The following is a 24,514-nucleotide window of genomic DNA, read 5'->3' on the forward strand; positions in this document are numbered from 1 at the left end:
CAGATTAAGATGGCAGATTATGTTCCCTAAATAACATTAATCAACCAAATAGGCTTTTACCACAAGCGATGATCAGTTTCATGGTTAACATTACTGAGTCTCGCTTTCACTTTCAGATTTTTAGTTAAAGTTAAATTTAAATTCCACTGGCTGTTGTGTTACGAATTGAACCCAAGACACTAGAGAATTACTTTGAGCCTTTAGATGATTATTCCAGTTTTAACATGATCAAAACTAAATTGACTTATTCATTTGAGAACATTTAAGTATTATCAATATTGAAACAGAATTAAAAATATTGGATGTGTACAAATTTCAGACCAGCATTTGTAAATCTAGAATTGTGGACCAAATCTGTGATTACAGTAAGCTGTCTGATATTGTGTTTTCAAACTTGCTTTCTCTTTAGGAATGGATGTATATGGGTATCTTTTGGCGGGTGAAGGCCGACTAGAGGATGTTGAAAATTTAGGTGGCCGTTTATTTAACATTTCTGATCAGCATGCGGAACCATGGGTTGTCTCTGGGTAGGTTATTCAATTTTTCATTGTAGGAAGAAATAAAAGTACTTTTTTTTTAGTAATATCATGATTAACATTATTGTGAGTCCTATCCCGGTAATAGTAACTGCAAGGTTAATGCCATTATTGATGCACCGATTTCCACATTCTGTAAATATAGGTTTCTTGATAGGTGATGGTTAAGTAACTGATCTTTTATTTTCCAACTCTTCCTAGGTGTAGTCTCTGCTGATCTTGGACCAAGTAACTAGGAAATGTACAAGAGCTGTGCAAGATAATATTTCTTTGCTTCCACATTTCCCTGCCGCCTCCCTCCCCCAATAAGATATTAACGTAAATGTGATTTAATTTCTGACTTCTCCCTTTTCTCAATCCCAGCTGCTTGATTCAGATGAGAAATTTGGAATTGTGGTATCCTAAATATGTAGTTTATACAGAAATGAGTTTTATTGTAACATTTATTAGAGCAAAGAAGTTATCAGCTAGAGAGGCCTTTCCTTATTTGCAGGAATAAACTTGTTAGTCTTTGATCAGTGGTAGTATTCTTGCCTCAAAAGGCTTGTGTATAATCTAGGTTGAAACTTGAGTACACTACTGTGAGAAGACTACCTTGTCAGAGAAACTGCCTTTTGGGTAAGGCATTAAACTGAGATCCCATCTGACTACTTCAGTTTGAATCTAAAATTTTATATGGCACTATTCAAAAACAAAATCCTAGGTGTCCTTGCCAGAATCTTTCATTATTTAAACACATGTAAAAGCAGCTATCTTGTGATGTGCAAATTGGCTGTCATCTTTCCTGAATTAGAATATTGATAATCTCTAAAGTATATCATTGATTATAAAGGGTTTTGGGACATTCCAAGATCGTGAAATACAAGTTTGTTCTTTTTAACTTGGCAAAGCCATTATCAAATTTATTTTTTTTAAACTATGTCAACCGTTTGCGAAATGAGAAGATGATATGTTGATGGCCGATATTCATAGCAAGAGAGATGCTTCATTTGATGACCATGAAAAACTGGTGCCCATAAAATGGTTCTGTATGCCTGCACAGTAAAACATTTGACAACTAGAATGTTTTGTTCATGGTATTGTGTCAAGATTCTTTATCATGACTTGTTATTAAAGTAGCTGAAAATGTGTTGCTGTAAAAGCGCAGCAGGTCAGGCAGCATCCAAGGAAAGGAAATTCGACGCTTCGGGCATAAGCCCTTCCTGTTCCTTGGATGCTGCCTGACCTGCTGCGCTTTTACAGCAACACATTTTCAGCTCTGATCTCCAGCATCTGCAGACCTCACTTTCTCCTTGTTATTAAAGTAGAAAGTCCTATGCTGTTCACAGCTGCCCTGTAAAATTAGATTTTCTTTTATTGCATGGGATTTGAGCATCGCTGACAAGACTATCATTTGTTGCTCATCCATAATGTTTCTGAGAAAATGGTGCTGAACTGCTACAGGCTATGTAGTATAGGTACACCTACAGTATTATTGGTAAGGAAGTTCCAGGATTTTACCCAGGTGACTGTGAAAGAACAATGATGTAATCCAAGTCAGGATGGTGTGTGACTTGGAGGGTAACTTGCAGGTAATGTTTCCATGCAGTAGGTATCCTTACCCTTCTAAGTGGTTGACCTCAAGTTTGGAAGTTGCTATCAAAGGCACATTAGGGTTTTGCTGCAGTGCATACTACAGAGTGCTACAGTTCTGTGATAGTAGTGGAGAGAGGCAGTATTTAAGTTGGTGGATGGAGTCCTGAGCTGGAAACTGCTTCTTGAATGTTAGTCAAGTTGTACTGATCCAGACAAGTGGGATTATTCATTCACATTCCTGACTTGTACCTTGTTGATGGTGGACAGGCTTTTGGGAGCCAGGAAATGAGTTAATCACCATAGTTTCCAACTGCTGACTTGCTTTGTAGACCCACTATTTACATGCTGGTCCAGTTAAGGGTGAGCCACCTCCCACTGCTGATGTTTATGTGGAAGATTTAGCAATGTTATTGCAGTTGAGTATTAAAGCAAGATTGTTATATTGTTAGCTCTCGCGCTCGCGCGCTCTCTCGCGCTCTCTCTCTCTTGCTCGCTCTCGCTCTCTCTCTCTCTCTCTCTCGCGCTCTCTCTCTCTCTCTCTCTCGCGCGCGCTCTCTCCACTTCTGAGGATGGTCACTGCCTGGCACTTGTGTAGCATAATTGCTACTTGTGACTTGTCAGTTCAAATAATGATATCCACTGTCTTATAAAATACTGAATTCTCTGCTGCAGTGATATTTGTGAGGGAAAGAAAGTTTAAGTTATATACAGCACCATTGATACAAGTTTTACAGTGCTATAAAGTAGCAAGGTATAATGAATGAGAACACTCTATAGATATTTGTGCTTTGATCACTATTCATGCCAATACAATTCTCTGTTTTCATTTTATTCAAAATTGACTATGGATCAGAAATTGGGTCACACCATTTAGGAACCCTATTTGAAATCCAACATTTTTGAGGTCTAGTATAACCATTCATTAGAATAGAATTTAATAAGTGGTGTGACAAAATATTTTATTTATAATACTCAGTGCTATAATTCTAAGCACACAGGTTAGTTTAATTAATCATATTTGTAAACCTTTTATTTTCTAGGTTGCAGGTTTAAAATGTTTTGAACAAGAAATCAAAGAAACTTGGGTAAAATTAAATAAAATCTGACCTATTTTGCCAATAAAGCAATTGTGGCTTGACTGGATACAAATGACAAAAATAGCATTGATTTCACAACAAAGCCTTGCATTTATGTAGCATCTTTAACACAGACAAATGCCCAAAAATGAAGCAAATGAAATTACAGAAGAAGTCACTGTACCTTGGTGCTTGGTGTGGCTTTTAAGAAGATTCTTATGACAAAGAGCAAGGTTGGAATTGCTGAGTAGATTTATAGTAGATGGGAAGTCAGAAATTCAGAATTGAATAGAACTTAGCCTCTGACCGTGCTGATTCAACGTGAGATATTGGTCATGGAAGGGGCTAGAACCATCTTCGGGCAGCAGGCCATGGCGTCGAACCTACTAGTGTTTACTTGGAGGAGATTGCAGTTCTTCCAAGACTGGGATTCAGACAAACCATTTGGCAACAGAGTCTGTGGAGGGCTTAAAAATAGTGATGGTAAAAGTCAAATGGATTTTATTAACATGCGTGTAGATGCTGATTCTGCGTATGCACATATTACCTTCAAGGATGGTATGGTAATGAGAAAGAGAGAGGACTAAACATAGAGAGACAAAATGTAACATTGCAGGTTCTGAAAATTTGCAAAGCAATAAACATGTTCATAAAAAATACTCATAAATGTACTCAAAGGATTAATTCTGATTACTTTCTTTTGGCACCAATCTTCTCAAAGTTCACTGCAAGTATATGGATTAGGTGAGGACCTCAAGCATTCTTAAATTTGAAAATTTCATAGCACTCTCCACCCAGCTCAGACACACAACTTTTAAGCAAATGTTCAGATAACCAACATTCAGATACAATTATTTTGTGAAGTTGATGTGACTTAACTAATAACTTCTAACCCTCAGGACATATCATACACCCTGGCAGTGGACTTTGTGCAGTAACACTTTTTTTAAAAATAAGAATTTACTAATGGTGTTCACAGTATGCTATATTAGGAAATATTTGTAATTTATTTTGTTGCCTTGCTGTCTACAGGTATCAGTGTTTGTACAGCAAACGATATTCACGAGCTTTGTATCTTGGAGCAAAAGCAATTCAATTGAATAGTAACAGTGTACAAGCCTTATTATTAAAGGGTGCTGCCTTGCGAGCCCTGGGCAGAATCCAGGAGGCTATCATACACTTCCGAGAAGCAATGCGTCTTGCCCCCTGCAGAATGGATTGTTATGATGGTAAATTTCTTATTTATCAACATTCTTATGCAGCATAATGACTTTCCTAAGTTCTGTATACAAAGGATTTAGTTGTTTTGTATGAATTCCATGCATAAATAGTGGCAAGCCAGAATAGCTTTGAATTCTGTTATCTTTATCTATTGTTTGATGTTGTATTTGTTTTTTGCACATTTAACTAAGAACTTCATTGCTTCTTGATCTGCGAAGAATTCTCGGCTAGAAATGTGGAACTCTGTGCTAACATGAATAAAATGATAACTGGGCCAATACTATATTTATCGAATTGCTTTATTTATTACGTTATGATATATTTGAAAATTCTTTAGAAAAGATCTGTGTTTATTCCTTTATTTAGAATTCCTAGTTTAAATTTGCCCCACAAATTCCTGTTAACATTTGTATGCGACCATCTGTTTATAATTAATTTTAATGAATTTGTAAATGAAATTTTGAAAAATTTGGTCTAAATCTATAAGCAATTTCAGGCCTTGGCCTTTAGGTGGCAACAGAGCAAAATAGTCAGAGCATTACCTTATTCATGAGGGAGGAAATGTTTTTCTCCCCTTTTGTTTATAAACTGAATCTAAACTTTTACTCTGTAGAGTGGCTGCATTTTATTTAAATATTATTACTCTTTTGCATTAGTTGTTTCTCTTGATGCTCTCCTACATCACTTAATTATTTTTAGTAGAATACTTTACCTCCCATTCTGTCTTGTTCTGCATTATAACAGCTCCTGATTTAATCTTTAAACTCCTCCCTACATGCATTTCTATTGTTGAAGTCCACCAGTTTTTGCTTCCATTGCTCCCATTTTCACAAGGTGGTACATTATCTTGGCAGTTGGAGCAATCCTAAATCTAATTTCACAGTTGGTTCTGCTATCGCGTGTGTTTCTTCAATGCGAATTAACTTTAACACAGTTGAAGAATTTGGACCATTATTTGTAGAATGTGAACTTTCCTTTCCTGTATTGGTGATAACGTGATTCAAACCCCACTAATATAAATGGCACTGCTATTGAATGACTTTCTTACAATGCGAGATTGCATGAGAATGAAACTATTGTTATCAGAATCTACTGTAATTTTGGCTACCTCCTTCTAAGCTAGTGATTTACGCTCTGTTCCCCGTCAGCACCACACATCAATGCAATGGGCTTCATTACACTAATATCAGCAGACTCTTTGGGCTTGGCTGTGTTCATTTTCTGTTTATACATTGTAACAGACTTGTACAAATGTTTAAAATTATTTCTTTTGAATTATTATCTCTGTTTAAAAAACACATTTGTTTATTCGCAATATTTGATGGCTGTGATTATTCCATGTGCTTTTCTCCTGACATCAGTATTGGAGCTTACCTTCTCCAACCCTTCCACAACTTTAATAACCTGGAAGATTTATCCTCTGTTGACAATCTCTGGTCTGGAGACAACTGCCCAAGTTTATTTTTTTAGATGTCTTGTCTCCCCAGGGAGCTTTTATTGTTGTTTAACTACATCACTTGTTACATCTTATGGTCTATTGTGGTGGTTTTACAAAGCTAAACAATTTATTTAGCACTTTTCATAGTTATTTGACATTTCAACTTGTAACAATTTCTTTCCTAAGTCTCAGTTGCACTGCCTTCCTTTGTTTTCTTGCAGGTCTGGTTGAATGTTATTTAGCTTCAAACAGCATACGTGAAGCAATGGTGATGGCAAATAATGTCTTTAAAACACTGGGTCCAAATGCCCAGACCTTAACACTTTTTGCCACTGTATGCTTGGAAGACCCAATGACACAAGAGAAGGCAAGGACATTGCTGGATAAAGCACTAGCACAGAAATCTGATTACCTGAAAGCAGTTGTCAAAAAAGCAGAACTTTTGAGTAAGTTGTTTTCATCTGTTATTTGTATTAGAAAAGTTAATCATGTGATAATATTAAGTAAACAATGATGCATAGTAGAATTTAATTTTCTGGACATTTTCCTGACTTTTTGAAGAGTTAGTTTAATTTCAGCTATTGTGATAGAAATTAGACAAGGGTGTAAATATGTTTTACAATATTTTGTGCTTCAGCTATGGGCATCAATTTGTACCATCAATTATGCAATAAATACTCCTAAGAAAAAATTGAATTTGAAAAGGTCATTAGCAAGGTCACAGTCAGGATGCAGAATTTGTGTCTTGGCACCCTTTATTGGAAAGCTATTAGAAGATATTATGGAAATGGCACCACAAACATTAAACAGGAAGAAATTCAGAATGATAGTTATTAACAAAGGTTTGGAAAGTTGAGATTTTTATCATGAAGTTAATGGAGAGCACAGCATTAATAACCAGCAAGCATAACTTGAAAATAATAGAAAGAAAGAAAGAAGCTACATTTGTGGAGTAACTTTTGCATCCTTTATGTACTATAGTACGGTTTACAACTAGTACATTAACTTTGAAATGCAGTAGTTTGCCTTGTAGACAAAAGATGCAGCCAGTGTTCACATCATGTTAACACCTCATTAACTATAGCATCTCCAATAATGTTGCAATTACTCAGTGGTGGGCCAATGTTTTGGCACAAGTCTTGTGTTGACTTCTGACTCAACGGTAGGCATGCCATCACTAAATCAATGTTGATCATATGATGATCAGAATCAAAAGAAATCCTTTCAAATAGAGATTTCCAAGATTATGAAACCACTTGATAAGGCAGGTATAAAGATAATGGCCTGATTTTTGAAGTTGATTTTGAAGTGACGGCAATTGCTGCTAACTTTCACGAAGATGTAGTGTTCATTATATGGTGTTGACACTGCTTTCTGAGATGAATTCCATTCTGGTCCCAGCCACAGGGAATCTTTTGGCATCAATCAGTAGAAGTGTCATTTAATAGGCTAATGAACCATTTGGGATTATAGAATTCTCTAACAGCAAGCATATTAGTTTTTCAGAACCAGAGAGGTTGATCAGACTAATTATTATTTGCTGTACTATTAAAAACCTAGCTAGATTTCATTCAACAAGGTTTAGCTTTCTAAGGATCTAATATATTAATTGGAAAAAAAAGTAGTAGTTTACATTAAATCAACTATTTATAAATGATTTTTCTAAAACATCACACCCCAGGATCAGTGGATCATTGATAGCAACCTCTGAATTTTTATATTAATTGCACACGTGCAGATGCCAAGAGTGGTTTGTTTTTGTTGAATAGCGGTGACAAGCTTTTGACTGTTTCAGTGTCATTTCAACTGCAAAACCTGACCCCAAGTTTCCACTTGCACGTAAGACCAGAACTAGGAGCCTTAAACATAGGCTGATCACTAATAAATAATCCAGTTAGGAATTCAGGAGTGACGTACTTTACTTTGTCCATCCTTTTGTTGCCCTTGAGGTGCTGGTGGTGAGCTGCCTTCTTGAATTGCTGCAGTTGATTTGGTGTAGGTGTACCCACTACCCCATTGGAGAGGGAGTTCCAGAATTTTGACCCAGCAACACTGAAGGATTGATAATGTTTTTCCAAGTCATGATGGTATGTGACTAGGAGACAGACTTCCCATGTATTTGCTGCCCTGACCCTTCTAGATGATGGTGGTTGTATGTTCAGAAGGCTCAGCATAAAGAGTCCTTGTGAATTTTTGCAGTGTATTTTGTAAATAATATGCATTGCTGCTATTGAGCATAGATGGTAGAGGGAATGAATGGTTGAGGTGCCAATCAACCAGGCTGGAGAGTGTCAAGTTTCTTGTATGTTGAGAGCTGCATTCACCCAGGCAAATAAAGTGTGTTCCATCGTACTCCTGATTTGTACCTTGAGGATGGTGTACATGCTTTGAGGAATCAGGAGGTGAGTATCTTGTAGAATTTCTGGCTTTTCACCTGCTCTTGCAGCCACAGTGTTTATATGACTAATCTAGATCAATGGTAACTCCCAGGATGCATGAGTCCATGTCAAAATCTAGTTGCAATGTCAAATCATCCTGGTTTATCATCTTTAAGACTGGTTTTCAAAATGTGAAACACGAATAAGATCAGAAGATGGAAAACCATCTTTAGTTGCTCACATAACCATAGAAACTCCAAATTTGAATGAACAATTTATAAGTGCTAAAGAAACCTTTTATGTTGGCCTGTGCTATTTTATACCACATTTTAAAACAATTGTCATTGTTTAGAGCATATTTCACATTTCATAATCAGTTATCTGACTGGGATATAAAGACACACAAATTATTCAATAAACAAGACAATTAAGCATTTACCAGCATCTGATTTGTTTTGCTTTCCTTCTCTGCTCAAACTTGTCTGAAATGTACATAAATGTACTAAATATGTTTTGAATGATTTTAATTGCCTGATTCTGGTAATATTAATCATTATCCTGATTTAGTCCTGTACTTGTTTTATACACCAAATTGCTCTAATTCAAAAGTTAAATGGGATTTTCAGTGCTGTTGTTTTCAAGAAAAAAAAATTGAAGTGCTAATTCATGGTAAGAGAACATTGAATTCCTAAGTTGGTTATTCTAAATTTCAGACTATCTACGGAGGAACCTCTATTATTGGAAGGCGATGGGCGGGCAGTTTTTCATTTGGACAATTGACTATTCGGATAATTGATTTGACCTTAAAGGAAGCCATACTGCGCATGATTGTGTTAAAAAGCATGTTTACAGAGTTTTTTTATTTCATTCAATCACTAAAATTTGTACAAACACTGGATATTGCTTAAAAATTCATTTTACAAATCAACTCACTTTTTGTGTAAATAAAATTGAGGTGGAGGTCAGTTATTATTTTTCGAAGAAAATATCCAGCTGCTGTTACTTGAGATGGTGCTGTCTCTTTTTTGCAAACAGTAACATTTAATGAAAATACATCAACTTAACGGCATCGACTTTGATTTGTGCTTCATACCACTCCATGAAAAGTTGCAAACTGTCGATAGCTTTCATTAACGGAGATGGTGTTGGTATCTGATTTTTCTTACCATCCACGGGTATCTGTACTTTCCTGCTGTTCTTCCATGACTATGTTGATTATCTGATCATTGCTGAGTGTCTCTGTTCCAATGTCGTTGCTACAGTTTACCCAAGCATTGATCTCAGCTTCTACAGAGTCTCCTAATCCCATCTGTCTGCAGTCCTCGGTGATGTCAGTGGTTGCCTTTTGCCTCTTCACTGTCACGGCTGCCAACACGCAAGCCATTGTGCCAACACTCCGCTACTGTCTGGTTTGATGTGGTCCCAAGATTCAGCAACATGAACAAAGAGTCCTGGACCGTGAATGCCTCCTTAATTTCCTGTACTCCTATGTCTGCATTGTCTTCACCGAGGATGGCACGCAACATGTTACAGCAATAATATTTTTCCATTATTGTGATGATTCCCTAATCGAGTGACTGTAACATTGAAGTAGTGTTTGGTGATAAAAACAAATACTTGATAGCTCCATCTGGTGATTTTAATTGGCTGCCTTTTATAGTGCATGTCCCCGCGTTGTCAACAAACAGAAGGGCATGTTGCTCGAATCCAGCACTTGCTAAATGTAATCTGACGGCAGGTACAAATTCTTCCTGAAACCAGGATGAAAAAAGTGGATATGTCGTCTATGCCTGGTTTTGTGCTTCATGGGAAATGAGTTCTTGTCACAGTTCTTCAAACAATGGGGATTAGCATAACACCCATGCAGACAAGCGGTAATTTGAGTGCTGGTGACATTGACGCAAAGGAAAATCGTAATGCGATCCTTCTGCAATTCAAGTCCTAACACCTGCTTTTCTGCGGTGGATGCGAATGTTTTGTCCGGCAGTGCACGCCATAACAATCCACTTTCATCAGCATTGTACAATTGCTCAGGTTCATACTTTCCTTCATGAATGTTGGATTGTAATTTCTCAGTGTCCTTCCAATGTGCTGTCATCCATGGACTTCTGCTCTTCAAAAACGCTGAGTTGTCTAATGCCGTGCCAATGTTTGAAACACTGTAACCAGCCCAATGATACGCTGTGATCGTCCTCACTGCCATGGAGATGTTCATGGAAACTGGCAGCTTTTCCTAGTATCATCGGGCCAGGAGTCCCCTGTTGATGCTGCTATGAAAACCATACAAAATTCACCTTAGTTGAGTGGCTCATTTTTTTTTTTATTTTGGATTTTTTTTTGGATTTTCTTTTTAATGCATTTGAAGTGTCACTTTGGTTGATAAATTTCTCAATCACTGGTCTTGCTTTCCTGATGTCAGACACTTGCTATTCCAGTGTTGTACTCTTGAGCAATCTTTGATGCCTTGTCACCACGCTCCAGATGCGGTAAAATCTTGCTTTTCTGTTCAATTGTCACTACGTCTGCTTTCCCTTCACAGACATGGTAAGTACATACAATAAACTCGATCACTTATACCAGATACGTACTCTGAACAAAGTCGTAGAGGGAATGAAGACACCGCTGATTTTGTCATGCATTTAAATCCTTCAGCATGTCAGTCATTTTTGTGTTAATATTATTTTAACACTGCTACATTTGACCAACTGAGATTGTTGCACCAGTGTTATTAACACCTCTTTGATGCAACCTTTACACATCTTCAGTGCAAGTAATCCTTAGTTAAACAAAAGATGTGATCATCGCACCATTATCGGTAACACCTCTTTGCCGTAACGATTTTACAGGACCTTCAGATCTTATTCAGATAATTCGATTTTCAGATAATTGATGTTTGGATAATCGGGTTTCCTCTGTATATGGGACAGGCTGGAAATGGCAGAATAGAAAATACAACATTACACGTGGGATAAGGAAACTGGAGCAAATGAACCACTACACCACCTAGTGTCAGTCTGAAAATTGATAACCTGCACAGTGTGTGCAAATTGAGGGATGAAATGGAGTCAAAGAGTGTGGTGCTGGAAACGCGCAGCCAGTCAGACAGCATCCGAGGAGCAGGAGAATCAACTTTTCGGGTAGAAGCCCTTCATCAGGAATGAGGTTTGTGGGCCAAGGGCACTGAGAGGTACCACACTCTTTGACTTTGATCTCCAGCACTTTCTCCTGGGTGAAATGAAGATCCAATATAAAATGATTTTATATTCTGCAAAGTGTGAATGTTTGTTTGAAGACTGCAGTCATGATTTCTAAAGTCTTATTTATTCATGATAGATCGAGAACAGAAGTATGAAGAAGGTATAGCTCTTCTGAGAAATGCATTGGCAAATCAGAGTGTGTGTGTTTTGCATCGGATGCTTGGAGATTTTCTCGTAGCTGTGAATGATTACCAGGAAGCAATGGACCAGTACAGCATAGCGTTAAGGTATGCAAAAGCATTATATGTTTGTTATTGTCTGTAAATATATTTTCCTTTTTTAATGGTTATTAATGGTATTAATATTTAATACTGTTTAGAAATCTCCTGTCAAGGTGAGCATAAATGAACTGACTCAGTTGTTCTCTGTATAAGAATTGCAATCAAATGAATTTAAATCTGTTTTAATTGATGTTTATACTCCTCTGTGGTTTGATTGAGTTCTCAATCATAGGAACGTAGTAAGAGGAGTAAGCCATTCAGCCTGTTGAACCTGCTCCACCATTGAATGAGATCATGGTTGATCATTGAGAAGTAATACACAACAGTCAGGGCTAGATCTGAGAGGAATGTAGCTCTTGTCAGTGAATTGCTAAGTCAAGTTTGACAATTTAGAGTAATAGAACTGTACAGCAGGAAACAGACCCTTCGGTCCAACTCATCCATGTGGACAAGATATCCTAAATTAATCTAGTCCCATTTGGCCCATATTTCTTTAAATCCTTCCTATTCATGTACCTATCCTTTGCCTTTTAAATGTTGTAATTTGAACCTGTCTGCACCAATTTGGCAGCTCATTCCATGCACTCATCACCCTCTCTGTGGAAAAAGTTGCCCCTTAGGTCCATCTTAAATCCCTCACACCCACCCTTAAACCTCTGTCCTCTAGTTTTGGACTCTTCTGGTGAAAAGATCTTGTCTATTCACCCTATCCATGCCCCTCATGACTTTTTAAAAAGGTCACCCTCAACTGCTGATGCTCCAGGGAAAACAGCTCCAGTCTCTTCAGCCTCTCTGTATAGTTCAACTCTCCAACCCTAACAACATTCTTTTAAATCTCTTCTGAACTCTTTCAAATTTCACAACGCCCTTCCTATAGGAGGAAGACCAGAATTGAATGCAGCATTTCAAAAGTGGCCTAATCAATGTTCGGTACAGCTGCAGCATGACCTCCCAACTCCTATACTCAAAGCATTGACCAATAAAGGCGAGCATATAAAACACCTTCACTATCCTGTTTACCTGCGATTTCTGTTTTCAAGGAACTATGAACCTGTATTCCAAGATCTCTTTATTCAGCAATATTCCCCAGGACTTTTACCGTTCAGTGTATATGTTATGCCCTGAATTGCCTTTCCAAAATACAGACCTCACATCTAAATTAAACTTCATCTGCCACTCCTCTGCCCACAAGCCAAGTCAATAACATCTCGTACTCTGAGGTTATCATCTTGGTGTCATCTGCAAACTTACTAACCATACCACCTATGTTCACATCCAAATGATATATATAAAAGACAAAAAGGAGTGGAACCAGCACCTGTGGTACACTACTGGTCAGGGGCCTCCAGTCTGAAAAGCAACACTCCAACACCAACACCACCCTCTGTTCTCCTACCTTCAAGCCAGTTCTGTATCTAAATAGCTAGTTCTCCCCGTGTTTTTAGATTAGATTAGACTTACAGTGTGGAAACAGGCCCTTCGGCCCAACAAGTGCACACCGACCCGCCGAAGCGCAACCCACCCATACCCCTACATTTACCCCTTACCTAACACTACGGGCAATTTAGCTTGGCCAATTCACCTGACCCGCACATCTTTGGACTGTGGGAGGAAACCGGAGCACCCGGAGGAAACCCACGCAGACACGGGGAGAACGTGCAAACTCCACACAGTCAGTCGCCTGAGTCGGGAAATGAACCCGGGTCTACAGGCGCTGTGAGGCAGCAGTGCTAACCACTGTGCCACCGTGCCGCCCACCGTGTTCCATGTGATCTAACCTTGCTAACCAATCTACCGCGTGGAAGCTACAGAGGGCTTTGGTTTGATATTAACTAAGGTAACATGGCTGTTTTCAGAAAGGAAGGATTGCAATGAAAATCAGTTTATAAAAATGGCAAGGTGAATCCTTGTGTTTGGGGTAAAGGAAGATCTTTAACAGAACAAGTCGGTTTGTTCTGTAATACTATTGATGCCTCATTGATTTGGTTTTTGTCAACAGCTAGATGTTAATAGTCTAGAAGATGTCTACTTTTATTTTGTTTATGAAATGACTGTATCTCCTCGTAGAACTGTGCCCATACGTCGTCATGCAGTGATGTGGTGAACTATAGGTTCATAAAATTTAAATAAGCAATAGTAAACAGTTGATGAATGAATTCATCATTTGTAATTAATGTACATTGCCTTAAGGAATTAAAATCTCCATGGCAAAATTGGTTTGAACATGTCTAACAAGGCAAGTTAAGAGTAGTATTAGATTAAAGCAAGATGCTTATTTTGCCAATAGGAAGCAAAAGTCTTTGAATTAAGAAAATTATGAATTTAGCAAAGGATGGCAAAGCAATTGATAAAGGGAGAGGAAATAGCATATGAAGTAACCTAATAAGTAACATTAAAAATAAGATTGTAAAAGCTACTGTAGGTATGCCAAGGAACTTGGGTCAATTTATACATAAATCACAAAATTAATACAGAGTCAGCAAGCAGTTAGGGAAGCAAAATGTTGTTATGCTAGATTTTATTAAGAAAGGATTGTGGTACAATGGTATTACACTGGATACTGTTGAGACTAAATAGATGTGCAGTTATTATATCCTTAACTAAAGAAAGGTATACTTGCTTTGGAAGACATCTTTTTAATTCTCTCATTTGATGTTGCTGTTGCTGGCTGGGCCAGCATTTATTGCCTATCTGTACTGGCTCTTGAGTAGCTGATGGTGAGCTGCCTTCTTAAATCACTGCTGTCTATTTGGTGTGGATATATCCGCAATGCTGTTAGGGCGGGACTTCCAAGATTTTAACCCAGCAACACTGAAGGAACAGGAACTTACAGGTGGTGTTACCATGTATCTGCTGCCATACAATAGGACTATAATTAGATGGACTGATGTGCTGAGGAGTGGCAGATGGAGTTTAATTTAAATGTGAGGTGGTGCATTTTGGAAAGGCAAATCAGGGGAGGACTTAGACACGGAATATTAGTTCCTGGGGAGTAGTGCCCAACAAAGAGATCTTTGTAGGATCATAGTTCCTCGAAGGTGGGGTTGTAGGTAGACCAGGTAGTGAAGAAGGTGTTTAGTACGCTTGCCTTTCATGGTCAGTGCATTGAGTATAGGAGTTGGAATGTCATTCTGTAGCTGGACAAGACATTGTTTAGTCCACTTATGGAATACTGCATTCAATTCCAGTCTCCCTGCTTAGGGCAGGTATTGTGAAACTTGAAAGGATTCAGAAGGTATTTACAAGGATGTTGCCAGGATTGGAGGATTTGAGCTATAGGGAGAGGCTGAATAGGTTGGGGCTATTTTCGCTGGAGTGTCAGAGAATGAAGGGTGACCTTTATAGATGTTTATAAAATCATGAGAGGCATGGATAGGGTGAATAGCCAAGATCTTTGTTTTCCCCAATGTAGAGGAATCCAAAACTAGAGGGTGTAAGTTTAAAGTGAGAGGGGCAAGATTTAAAGGGGACTTTGGGGGCAACTTTTTCACGCAGAGGATAGTGTGTGTGTGTGTGTGTGTGTGTGTGTGTGTGTGTGTGTGGACTGAACTGCCAGAGGAAGTGGTGGAACTGGTACAATTGCAATATTTTTAAAGGCATCTGAATTGGTACATAATTAGGAAAAGTTTAGAGGGATACGTCATATGCTATCAAATGGGACTTGATAGCATATTAGGATATCTGATCGGCATGGGCGAGTTGGACTTAACTGTCTGTTTCCATGCTATACAACTGTTACTATATTGTCCTTCATAGTAATGGTGGTGGGTTTAGATGTTGCTGTCCAAGGAACCTTGGTGTAACAAATTTCACTGAGGACAAGTTTTCCCATCCAGACATTACTTTGAGGGAGGATTGAGTTGATTTAGGCTTATTTCCCAGAATTTAAAAGAATGGGAGGCAATCTCATGTAAAAGATACAAAAAGCTTAAATTTTAACATGGCAGATGTAAGACAACCTCCCAGGGTGTAGAGACTAGAACTGGGTTCACAGTATTGGAATGAGGGGTCAACCATTTAGAATTAGGATGAGGGCAATCTTCTGCATTTCAAAAATTTTGAATCAGTGAAATTCTCCAATCCAGGGAGCTATTGATATTCAATTGTTGAGTATATTCAATACAGAGATTGAGATTTGTGGATGATAAAAGAATTTGAGGAAGATGGGGCTAGGCATGAAGATGACAAAAGTTAGGCACAATCTTGTTGAATAGAGCAGGTAGCTGGAAGAGCCAACTGACCTACTCCAGCAATTGTGTTCTAATGGTCAAATCATATACATGAAACTCAGTATCAGAATGGTTGCACTTGTAATTCTCACCATTGAGGGAGCACTATCCACTGGGATGAACACAGTGACAACTTTCTTTGTGTATTTGTATTCAGTCATCAAAATCTTAATCTTTTTATTTACTTCAATATTCAACAAATTGTAATTTAGTTTTTGTTTGAAATGCACATCATGGTGTGTTGCTGAGCCATATCTACTGTGAAAGTTCTGTTTATTTTTTCGTTTAGAACATAGAACAGTATAGCACAGTACAGTTCAGGCCCTTCGACCCTTGATGTTGTACCAACCTTTTATCCTGCTCTAAGATCAAACTAGTAAAAAGTGAGGTCTGCAGATGCTGCAGATCAGAGCTGAAAATTAGTTGCTGGTTAAAGCACAGCAGATCAGGCAGCATCCAAGGAACAGGAAATTCGACATTTCGGGCCGGAGCCCTTCATCCTGATGAAGGGCTCCCGCCCGAAACGTCGAGTTTCCTGTTCCTTGGATGCTGCCTGACCTGCTGTGCTTTAACCAGCAACACATTTTCAGCTAAGATCAAACTAACCTATGTACCCTTCATTTTACTATCATCCATGTGCCTATCCAAGTGTTGCTTAAACATCCCTAATGTATCTGACTCTGCTACCAGTGCTAGCAGTGCATTTCACACACCCACCATTCTCTGCGCAAAGTACCTACCACTGACATTCCCCATAAACCTTCCTCCAATCACGTTAAAATTATGCCCCCTCGTGATAGAAATTTCTACTGTGGGAAAAAGTCTCTGGTTATCCACTCTTTCTATGCCTCTCCTTATACCTCTATCAAGTCACCTCTCATCCTTCTTTGCTCCAATGAGAAAAGCCCAAACTCCCTCAAACTTTCTTCATAAGACATGCCCTCCAGTCCAAGCAGCATCCTGGTAAATCTCCTCTAACCACACTTGGAATAGGGCTGCAGCGTAACCTCGCAGAGGTTATCTGCATTCAAATTTGACTTTCCAAAATGAATCACCTCACACTTTTTTTCAAATTGAACTCCATCTGCCACTTCTCAGCCCAGCTCTGCATTCTGTCAATGTCCCGTTGCAACTTACAACAGCCTTCAACACTATCCACAACTCCTCCAACCTTTGTGTCATTGGCAAATGTACTAACCCACCCTTCCACTTCCTCATCCAAGTCATTTGTTAAAATCAGAGAGCAGAGATCCCAGAACAGATCCCTGCGGAGCACCACTGGTCACCGAGCTCTAGGCTGAATACTTTCCATCAACTACCACTCTGTCTTCTATGGGCCAGCCAATTCTGTATCCAGACAGCCAGATTTCCCTTTCTACCACGCCTCCTTACTTTCTGAATAAGCAATAAAATGGGAAAACTTAGTAAACATCTTGCTAAAATCCATGTACACTACATTCATTTCTCTACCATCAATGTGTTTTGTCACATTCTCAATTCAATTAGGCTTGTGAAACATGACCTGCCCCTCAAAGCTATGCTGACCCTCTCTTTAATCAAGCTATGATTTTCCAAATAATCATAGATGCTGTCTCTCAGAATCCTCCAATAATTTGCCCACCACCAACTTAACACTGGTCTGTAATTCCCAGGGTTATCCCTTGAACAAGGGAATAACATTTGGCACCCTCCAATCATCAGATACTACTCCAGTGGACAGTGAGGATGCAAAAATCATTGCCAAAGGCATACCAATCTCTCCCCTCAATGGTCTGTAGTAATCTTGGATATATCCCATCTGGCCTCGAACTTATCTATCGTCACGTTTTTCAAAATTTCCAATACATTTCTCCTCCTTAACATCAACCTGTGTGACCGTATAGGCCTGTTACATGCTGTCTTTACAAATGACACGGTCCCTCTCACTCGTGAATACTGAAGCCAAGTATTCATCAAGGACTCTTTCCCTCCCTCTCTTTTCCCTCCCTCTCCCCCCCCCAATAACTCCAGGCACAAATTGCCTCCATTATCCCTGATCAGCCCTACCCTCACTCTGGCCATTCTCTTGTTCCTCCCAAGTGTAGGACACCTTGGGGTTTTCCTTTAATCCTACTTGCCGGGGTTTTTTTGTGTCCTTTTCTAGCTCTTCTAAGTCCATCCTTCGGTTCCTTCCTAGCTCCTTTAACCCTCTCAAGCCCTGTCTGATCCTTGCTTCCTCAACCTTAAGTAAGCTTCCCCCTTCCTCTTGACAAGATGTTCCACTTCTCTTGTCATTCAAGGTTCGTTCACTCTATCATCTGTTCCTTGCCTCAGTGGGACAAGCCTTTTCAACATTCACAGCAAGTGCTACCTAAATAACGTCCACATTTGTCATGCATTTCCCTGAGAATATCTGTTCCCAATTTATGCTCCACAGTTCCTGCCTAATAGCACTGTAATTCCCTCTCCACAATTAAATACTTTCCCATACCGTCTGCTCCTATTCCTCTCCATAACCTATAGTAAAGGTCAGGGAGTTGTGATTGCTATCACCAAAATGCTCTCCCACCAACACATCTGACACCTGACCTGGTTCATTGCCAAGCATCAAATCCAATATGTCCTCTCCTCTAGTTGGCCTATCGACATATTGAGTCAGGAATCCTTCCTGGACACACCTAATAAAGTCTGTTCCATCCGAATTATTTGTACTAAATTAGATTCGATTAGATTACTTAGTGTGGAAACAGGCCCTTCGGCCCAACAAGTCCACACCGACCCTCCGAAGAGCAATCTACCCAGACCCATTCCCTATATCTACCACTTTGGGCAATTTAGCACGGCCAATTCACCTACCCTTCACATTTTTGGACTGTGGGAGGAAACCGGAGCACACGGAGGAAATTCACGCAGACACAGGGAGAATTTGCAAACTCCACACAGACAGTTGCCTTAGGTGGGAATTGAACCTGGGTCTCTGGTACTGTGAGGCAGCAGTGCTAACCACTGTGCCACTGTACTAAGGAGGTTCCAATTTATATTAGGGAAATTAAAGTCACCCATGAGAACAACCCTATTACTTCTGCATCTTTCCAAGTTAGGTATTCAGGTGGCTTCAGGTAAGGTAGTTGCAAGAGTGCCATATTTGCTTGAATGTCTAGCAACTGAGGTAGAGAATACTAGCTTGAGTTATCTTGGTTTTCCAACTGCATTAGGCCTCTTTTGAGTGTGATGAGGACAATGGCAGGTTTGGTTACTTCCCACAGCTGAGTAACTGATTTATTTCTTGGGCTGTAATATGAATTTATCCATGACACCAGATGATTACTTCATACCTCAGCATAAGTTGCCATCTTGAGAAAAAATCTCAAGTAGAGATTAGGTGGGGATAAGATGATTTTCTTTTGTAGAGGCATAGAGTTACAGCATGTAAGCAGGCCCTTTGGCCCAACTTCTCCATGCTGCCCAATTTTCACAATTTAAACTAATTCTATTTGCCTGTATTTGGTCCACATCCCTCCATACCCATCCCATCCATGTACTTGCCTATAATTTTATCATTTACAGAACATTTACTCACTCCCACCACTGCCTCTGGCAGCCTGTTCCAGACACTCGCCACCCTCTGTGTCAAAAGGTATTGCCCCTCTGGACCCTATTGTATCTCTCCCCTCTCACCTTAAACCTCTGCCCTATCATTTTAGACACCCCTACCATGGGGAAAAGCTTTTGGCTATCTACCTTATCTATGCCCCTCATGATTTAATAGACCCTACAAGGTTACCCCTCTGTCTCCTACTTTCCAGGGAAAAGATCCCAGCTTTATCCACCCTCTCCATGTAACTCATCTTCCAGTCCAGGTAGTGTTCCAGTAAAACTCTTTCTAGTTTAATAGTCCCCTTTCTTTAGTAGGATGACCAGAGCTGCATGCAGAACTCCAAATGTGGCCTCACCAATACCTTGTACAGTTACAACAAGGTCTCCCAACTCTGACCAATGAAAGCAACCAAGCTGAACGCTGCCTTCGCCACCCTGTCTACCTATGACTCCATTTTTGAAGAACTATGAACCTGTACCCCTGGAACTCTATCTGTAGCACACCCTAGGGTCCTGCCATTGATTTAAGTCCAGCTCTGATTTGCTTCACCAAAATGCAACACCTTTGCATTTATCTAAATTAAACTCCTTCTTCCATTCCTCAGCCCACTAGCCCAGTTGATCAAGATCTCGCTGCACTCTCAGCTAACCTTCTTTACTGTCCACTATATCACCAATCTTGGTATCATCAGTAAATTTACTCATCTAAATTCTCATCCAAAGCATTTAGATGAATGGCAAATGAGTGGATCCAGCACTAATCCCTGTGGCACACCGCTGGTCATAGACCTCCAATCTGAAAAACAATCCTGTACTATCACCCTCTGTCCTCTACAGTCAAGCCAATTTGGTATCCAGTTGGCTAGCTCTCTGGATCCGGTAAGATTTGACCTTACTCAACAACCTACCTTGTCAGAGACCTTGCTAAAGTCCATGTACTGCCCTCATCCACATTCTTGGTCGTTCCTTCAAAAGCTCAATCAAATTCGTGGGACATTATTTCCCATGCAAAAAGCCATGCTGATGATCCCAAATGAGTTTGTGCCTCTCCAAATACCTGTAAATCCTGTGTCTCAGAAACCCTTTTAACAACGTATCCACAATGGACGTTAGGCTCACTAATCTGTAGTTCCCAGGCATTTTCCTGCAGCCTTCCTTAAATAATGGCACACTAGCTACCCTCCAGTCTTCAAGCACTTCACCTGTGGCTGTCTATGATAACGCTGCATGGTGCCCTGAAGTTTCCTCCCTAGATTCCCACGAAGTCCTGGGATACACTTCACCAGGTCCCAGGGATTTATCTACCATAATGTGTTTTAAGACTTCCAGCATTTCTTATGTAATGTGGACATTCTTCAAGATATTACCATTTATTTCCCCAAGTTCCCAGGCATCCATACCTTAATGGTAAAAATTAATGAGAAATATTAATTTAGGATCTCGCTCATCTCTTCTGACTCCACGAATCATGTTGATTTTTTAAGCGGCCCTATTCTCTCTCTCTCTCTCTCGTTAACCTTTTACCCTTCATGTATTTGTAGAATCTCTTTGTATTCTCCTTTACCTTATTTGCCCAAGCCATCTCGTGTCCCCTTCAAGCCCTCCTGATTTTTCTCAAGCATACACCCAACACCCTCTATACTCCTTCAGGAATTCACTTGATCCCAGCTGCCTACACATTATATGCTGCCTCATTAACTCACTTTTGAAAGCATCCCACTTAGCAGACATCCCTTTGCCTTCAAACAGGCTGCCCTAATTTAGAACTTGATTTGTGGACCAGACCTGTCCTTTTCCATAGTTATTGTAAAGCAGAAAATTAACTAGTTGTTTGGTCTTCCTTCTTAGAGTAATGTTCCATTCAGAGATCACCAGATCTTTGGTGTAATTTGGTGTTCAGATCCTAGAACTACAAACATTGCAACTGGTCTATTAACTTTTAGTGTGCTTAATCCTTTACAAAATACTCACAGAACATATTATTTGAAATGATGCTGGATGTGTTAGTTTTTGATGCTTATCCGTTATATTTGAAGCTGTCAATTTTAAATATTGCACCACCAACCCCCCCCCCCCCCCCCCCCCCCCACAAAGAAAATGCCTGTGCCAAGATCTGCACACTATGGCCATGGCTGTAATTGCTTTTCATTTAATTTCAAAGTAATAGTTTAAAAATACTTAGTGAGCAACTTGCTTTGCATTTTACAGCATGGATCCTAATGATCAGAAGTCTTTGGAGGGAATGCAAAAGATGGAGAAGGAAGAAAGTCAAACCGAGGCAGCACAAGAGGAGGATGTGGATGACATGGAAGGTAGTGGAGAGGAAGGGGACCTGGAGGGTAGTGACAGTGAAACTGCACAGTGGGCAGATCAAGAACAATGGTTTGGCATGCAGTGATAGAAGCAGTGAAATGCTCTCAAATGACTTTTCAAACACCTAACAGACATGGAATCCTGGTTTCTGCAGTTACCCAGATGGGTTGAATTTTATAACTATAATCATTGATTCACAATAAAGGAAAACACACATTGTCCAGAATTTTAACTTTTATTTCATAAAATATATTTGTACAGGGACTATGTTTTGTACAAACTTAATTTTATTCCTTGACAAAAGCTCCTCCCTCTCTCCATAATGCGAATCCAGATCACTCAACTGATAGTGCCATTAAACTGGGCACTGAAATACTCTTGGTGTTGATTTGCTTATAATTTACACATTTCAATTTGAGAATCTTCTTTCAAAGTAATGAATTCAGCAAAGTGAGCCTTTTGTTTTGGCAAAGGGATTACTTAAATTCAAAACAAGGCTCTGAATGTTGAAATACCAATACTTCCATTCAAGAAAGCTTGAAAATTTAGTCTGCATGGCCAAGTAAGGGATGTTTGAAATAAAAAAGTGAATCCCGTAACTAAATTTTAAACAGCACCTGATGGTTTTTTTTTAAATCAAGGCTGTTCAGAGATTTAAAATGTTGACTGCCTTCAGTTTTGTTTTGTGTTCTCTCTTTGAGGCATTCCCTATTATCACTTTTTTTTTCATTACCATATGAATACATTTTCAGCTAGTAAGTTCCCAGTTGTTACTTGTACATTGCATGATTATGCAAGATTTACTTGAACATCTTTTTACTATTTGTTAAGAGCTAGTTATTATTAAGTGTATACAAATTAAATTCTGGACATTGCTGTATTGAAATTCACTGGACATCCTGGGTACTATAACTTATTATTTCTATTCAATCTTTTTGATAGCTGTGATGTTTTGTGTGTATTCACCAGCCAGTTCTTGCAAGAACATAACATTTTTGATACCTTGGTGTATTTTGTAAAGTATGTGAGGTGGAATAAAATTTTGCTGTACTAATTAAAATGTATACAATGTATACATGGCAGTTATGAGCACCATTGTGTATGAAATGCACGTATTTTTCCTTTAAATAAAAATAATGTAATTAAGTTGTCATTTTGTGGTCAAAGTTAATTACATGCTTTTGTGTGTGAAATTATATGATTGGAAGTCTTGCTTTTGTGTGTGAATCAGCATCTGTGGGGAAAACCTACATCACCTAAACCTGAAGTCTCTATCTTCAAATTTCCTAAATATAGACAATAAATTTTCTTACCAATTTAGAACAATTGAAGTCCAACCACGTTTAGTTTTCTGTACTCTCAATTGACCTCCCCAAAATGTATACTCTTCTTTGCATCAGTAATTGCTTAAAATCATTGCTAATTAATGTGTTTTTGCTGGCATATAATTTCCTTGTTCAGATCAGAGGGCAGAAACATCCTGTTGAAGCAAAGGTATATGTAGGGTATACCAGAACTGAGTCACACATTCAGTTAAGGGAGAGTTGCAAGCAGCAGGAAAAAAATATTTAAAATTGAAGATTTTAAATATAATTAACTATTAGTTATGGAGTTTTCTTTTAAAATGCAGTCCTTCTGCTAAGTGTTCAGTGTAATACCCCCAGTTCCTGAATTTCCAACTGCCCTCACCTTGGTCTCTGCATTTTCTCTCCCTTATTCACTCCTGTTGTCAACTAAGCATATTCCTCCATTTATCTAATCGAGCTCCCGATTGCCTGGTTTCCCTTCTAATACTATTTCATCCCCTGAGAATATTCCTATTTCCTTCAAAGCTGGAGTTAATCCCTTATTTCTGCAGAAACCCATGAAAATATTTTTCACTCCACCTGCAGCCCTATATGAAGTCACCCCATTTTAAGTTGTTTCACTTTCACATTGCATTGAGCCCTTGTAACTGACCATTGAGTTTTTTCAATGTCTCATGATCAGTCATGTGACCTGATTGGCACCATTTTGAAGGGTATCACCTCCTCCCTGACTGCTCCCACCCTTCCTACTGTCAACCACTTTCTTATCACCGCTCTACAGCTTGTGGGTTTCCTCTGCAGCAGTATAATTCAAAGCTATTCTGGAAGTGACTGGAAAGGAACAGCAAAAGTGGCAAAGTTGAGGATTGAGAGAGCTGGAGGATCCAGAAGCCAAAAAGATGGTAAGTACAAGAAGTGCAGAAAAATTGGAAATGTAGTTATTTTATATTTTAAACACATTTTACAAGTTATAGAAATTCAGCAATCTAAAATATTTGTGTGTAGTCGGAGATGTTAATGTTTTCTGACAAGAACATCTTGCAGCACTTAATTGTAACCATCGCAATCCTAAAATGTGCAACTTTGAAATGAAACAATGATATTGAGGTGTTACCTCTTGCTCTCAGGAGTGCCAAAATATATTTCGTCTTTAATCATGCTCTTTATTCAAGTTTTAATCTGATTTTGGTCAATATATAGTAATGTGATAGAGTGTAATGTTACATTTATTAGTACAGAGGACAATCGCTAACTATTTTGTTATATTCCATGGAGCTTTTGCTCATTTGCAAGTCAATTCACTTTGTAATCTTTTACTTGTGCTTACCATAGGAGCTGCTTTTTCTTGGTTCCACTCCTGATTGAAAAATATTCAGGATGTTTTTGA

The 24,514-nt window shown here is 38.9% G+C and overlaps 1 protein-coding gene across 2 annotated transcripts in view; it reads left to right on the top strand.

The window, feature by feature from the left end:
- Positions 1-22,973, top strand: part of anapc7 (anaphase promoting complex subunit 7) — a 46,849-nt gene extending 23,876 nt beyond the window's left edge. For both annotated transcript variants that reach the window (XM_060843988.1, XM_060843989.1), the window contains 5 exons: positions 410-527; positions 4,220-4,416; positions 6,068-6,292; positions 11,558-11,708; positions 21,716-22,973. In XM_060843988.1, coding sequence (XP_060699971.1) covers positions 410-527; positions 4,220-4,416; positions 6,068-6,292; positions 11,558-11,708; positions 21,716-21,905 — 881 coding nt within the window. In that variant the 3' untranslated portion in view covers positions 21,906-22,973. The remainder of the gene's footprint in view (positions 1-409; positions 528-4,219; positions 4,417-6,067; positions 6,293-11,557; positions 11,709-21,715) is intronic.
- Positions 22,974-24,514: the final 1,541 nt, after the last annotated feature.

Source organism: Hemiscyllium ocellatum, chromosome 24, assembly GCF_020745735.1.
Source record: "Hemiscyllium ocellatum isolate sHemOce1 chromosome 24, sHemOce1.pat.X.cur, whole genome shotgun sequence".
Lineage (NCBI taxonomy): Eukaryota > Metazoa > Chordata > Chondrichthyes > Orectolobiformes > Hemiscylliidae > Hemiscyllium > Hemiscyllium ocellatum.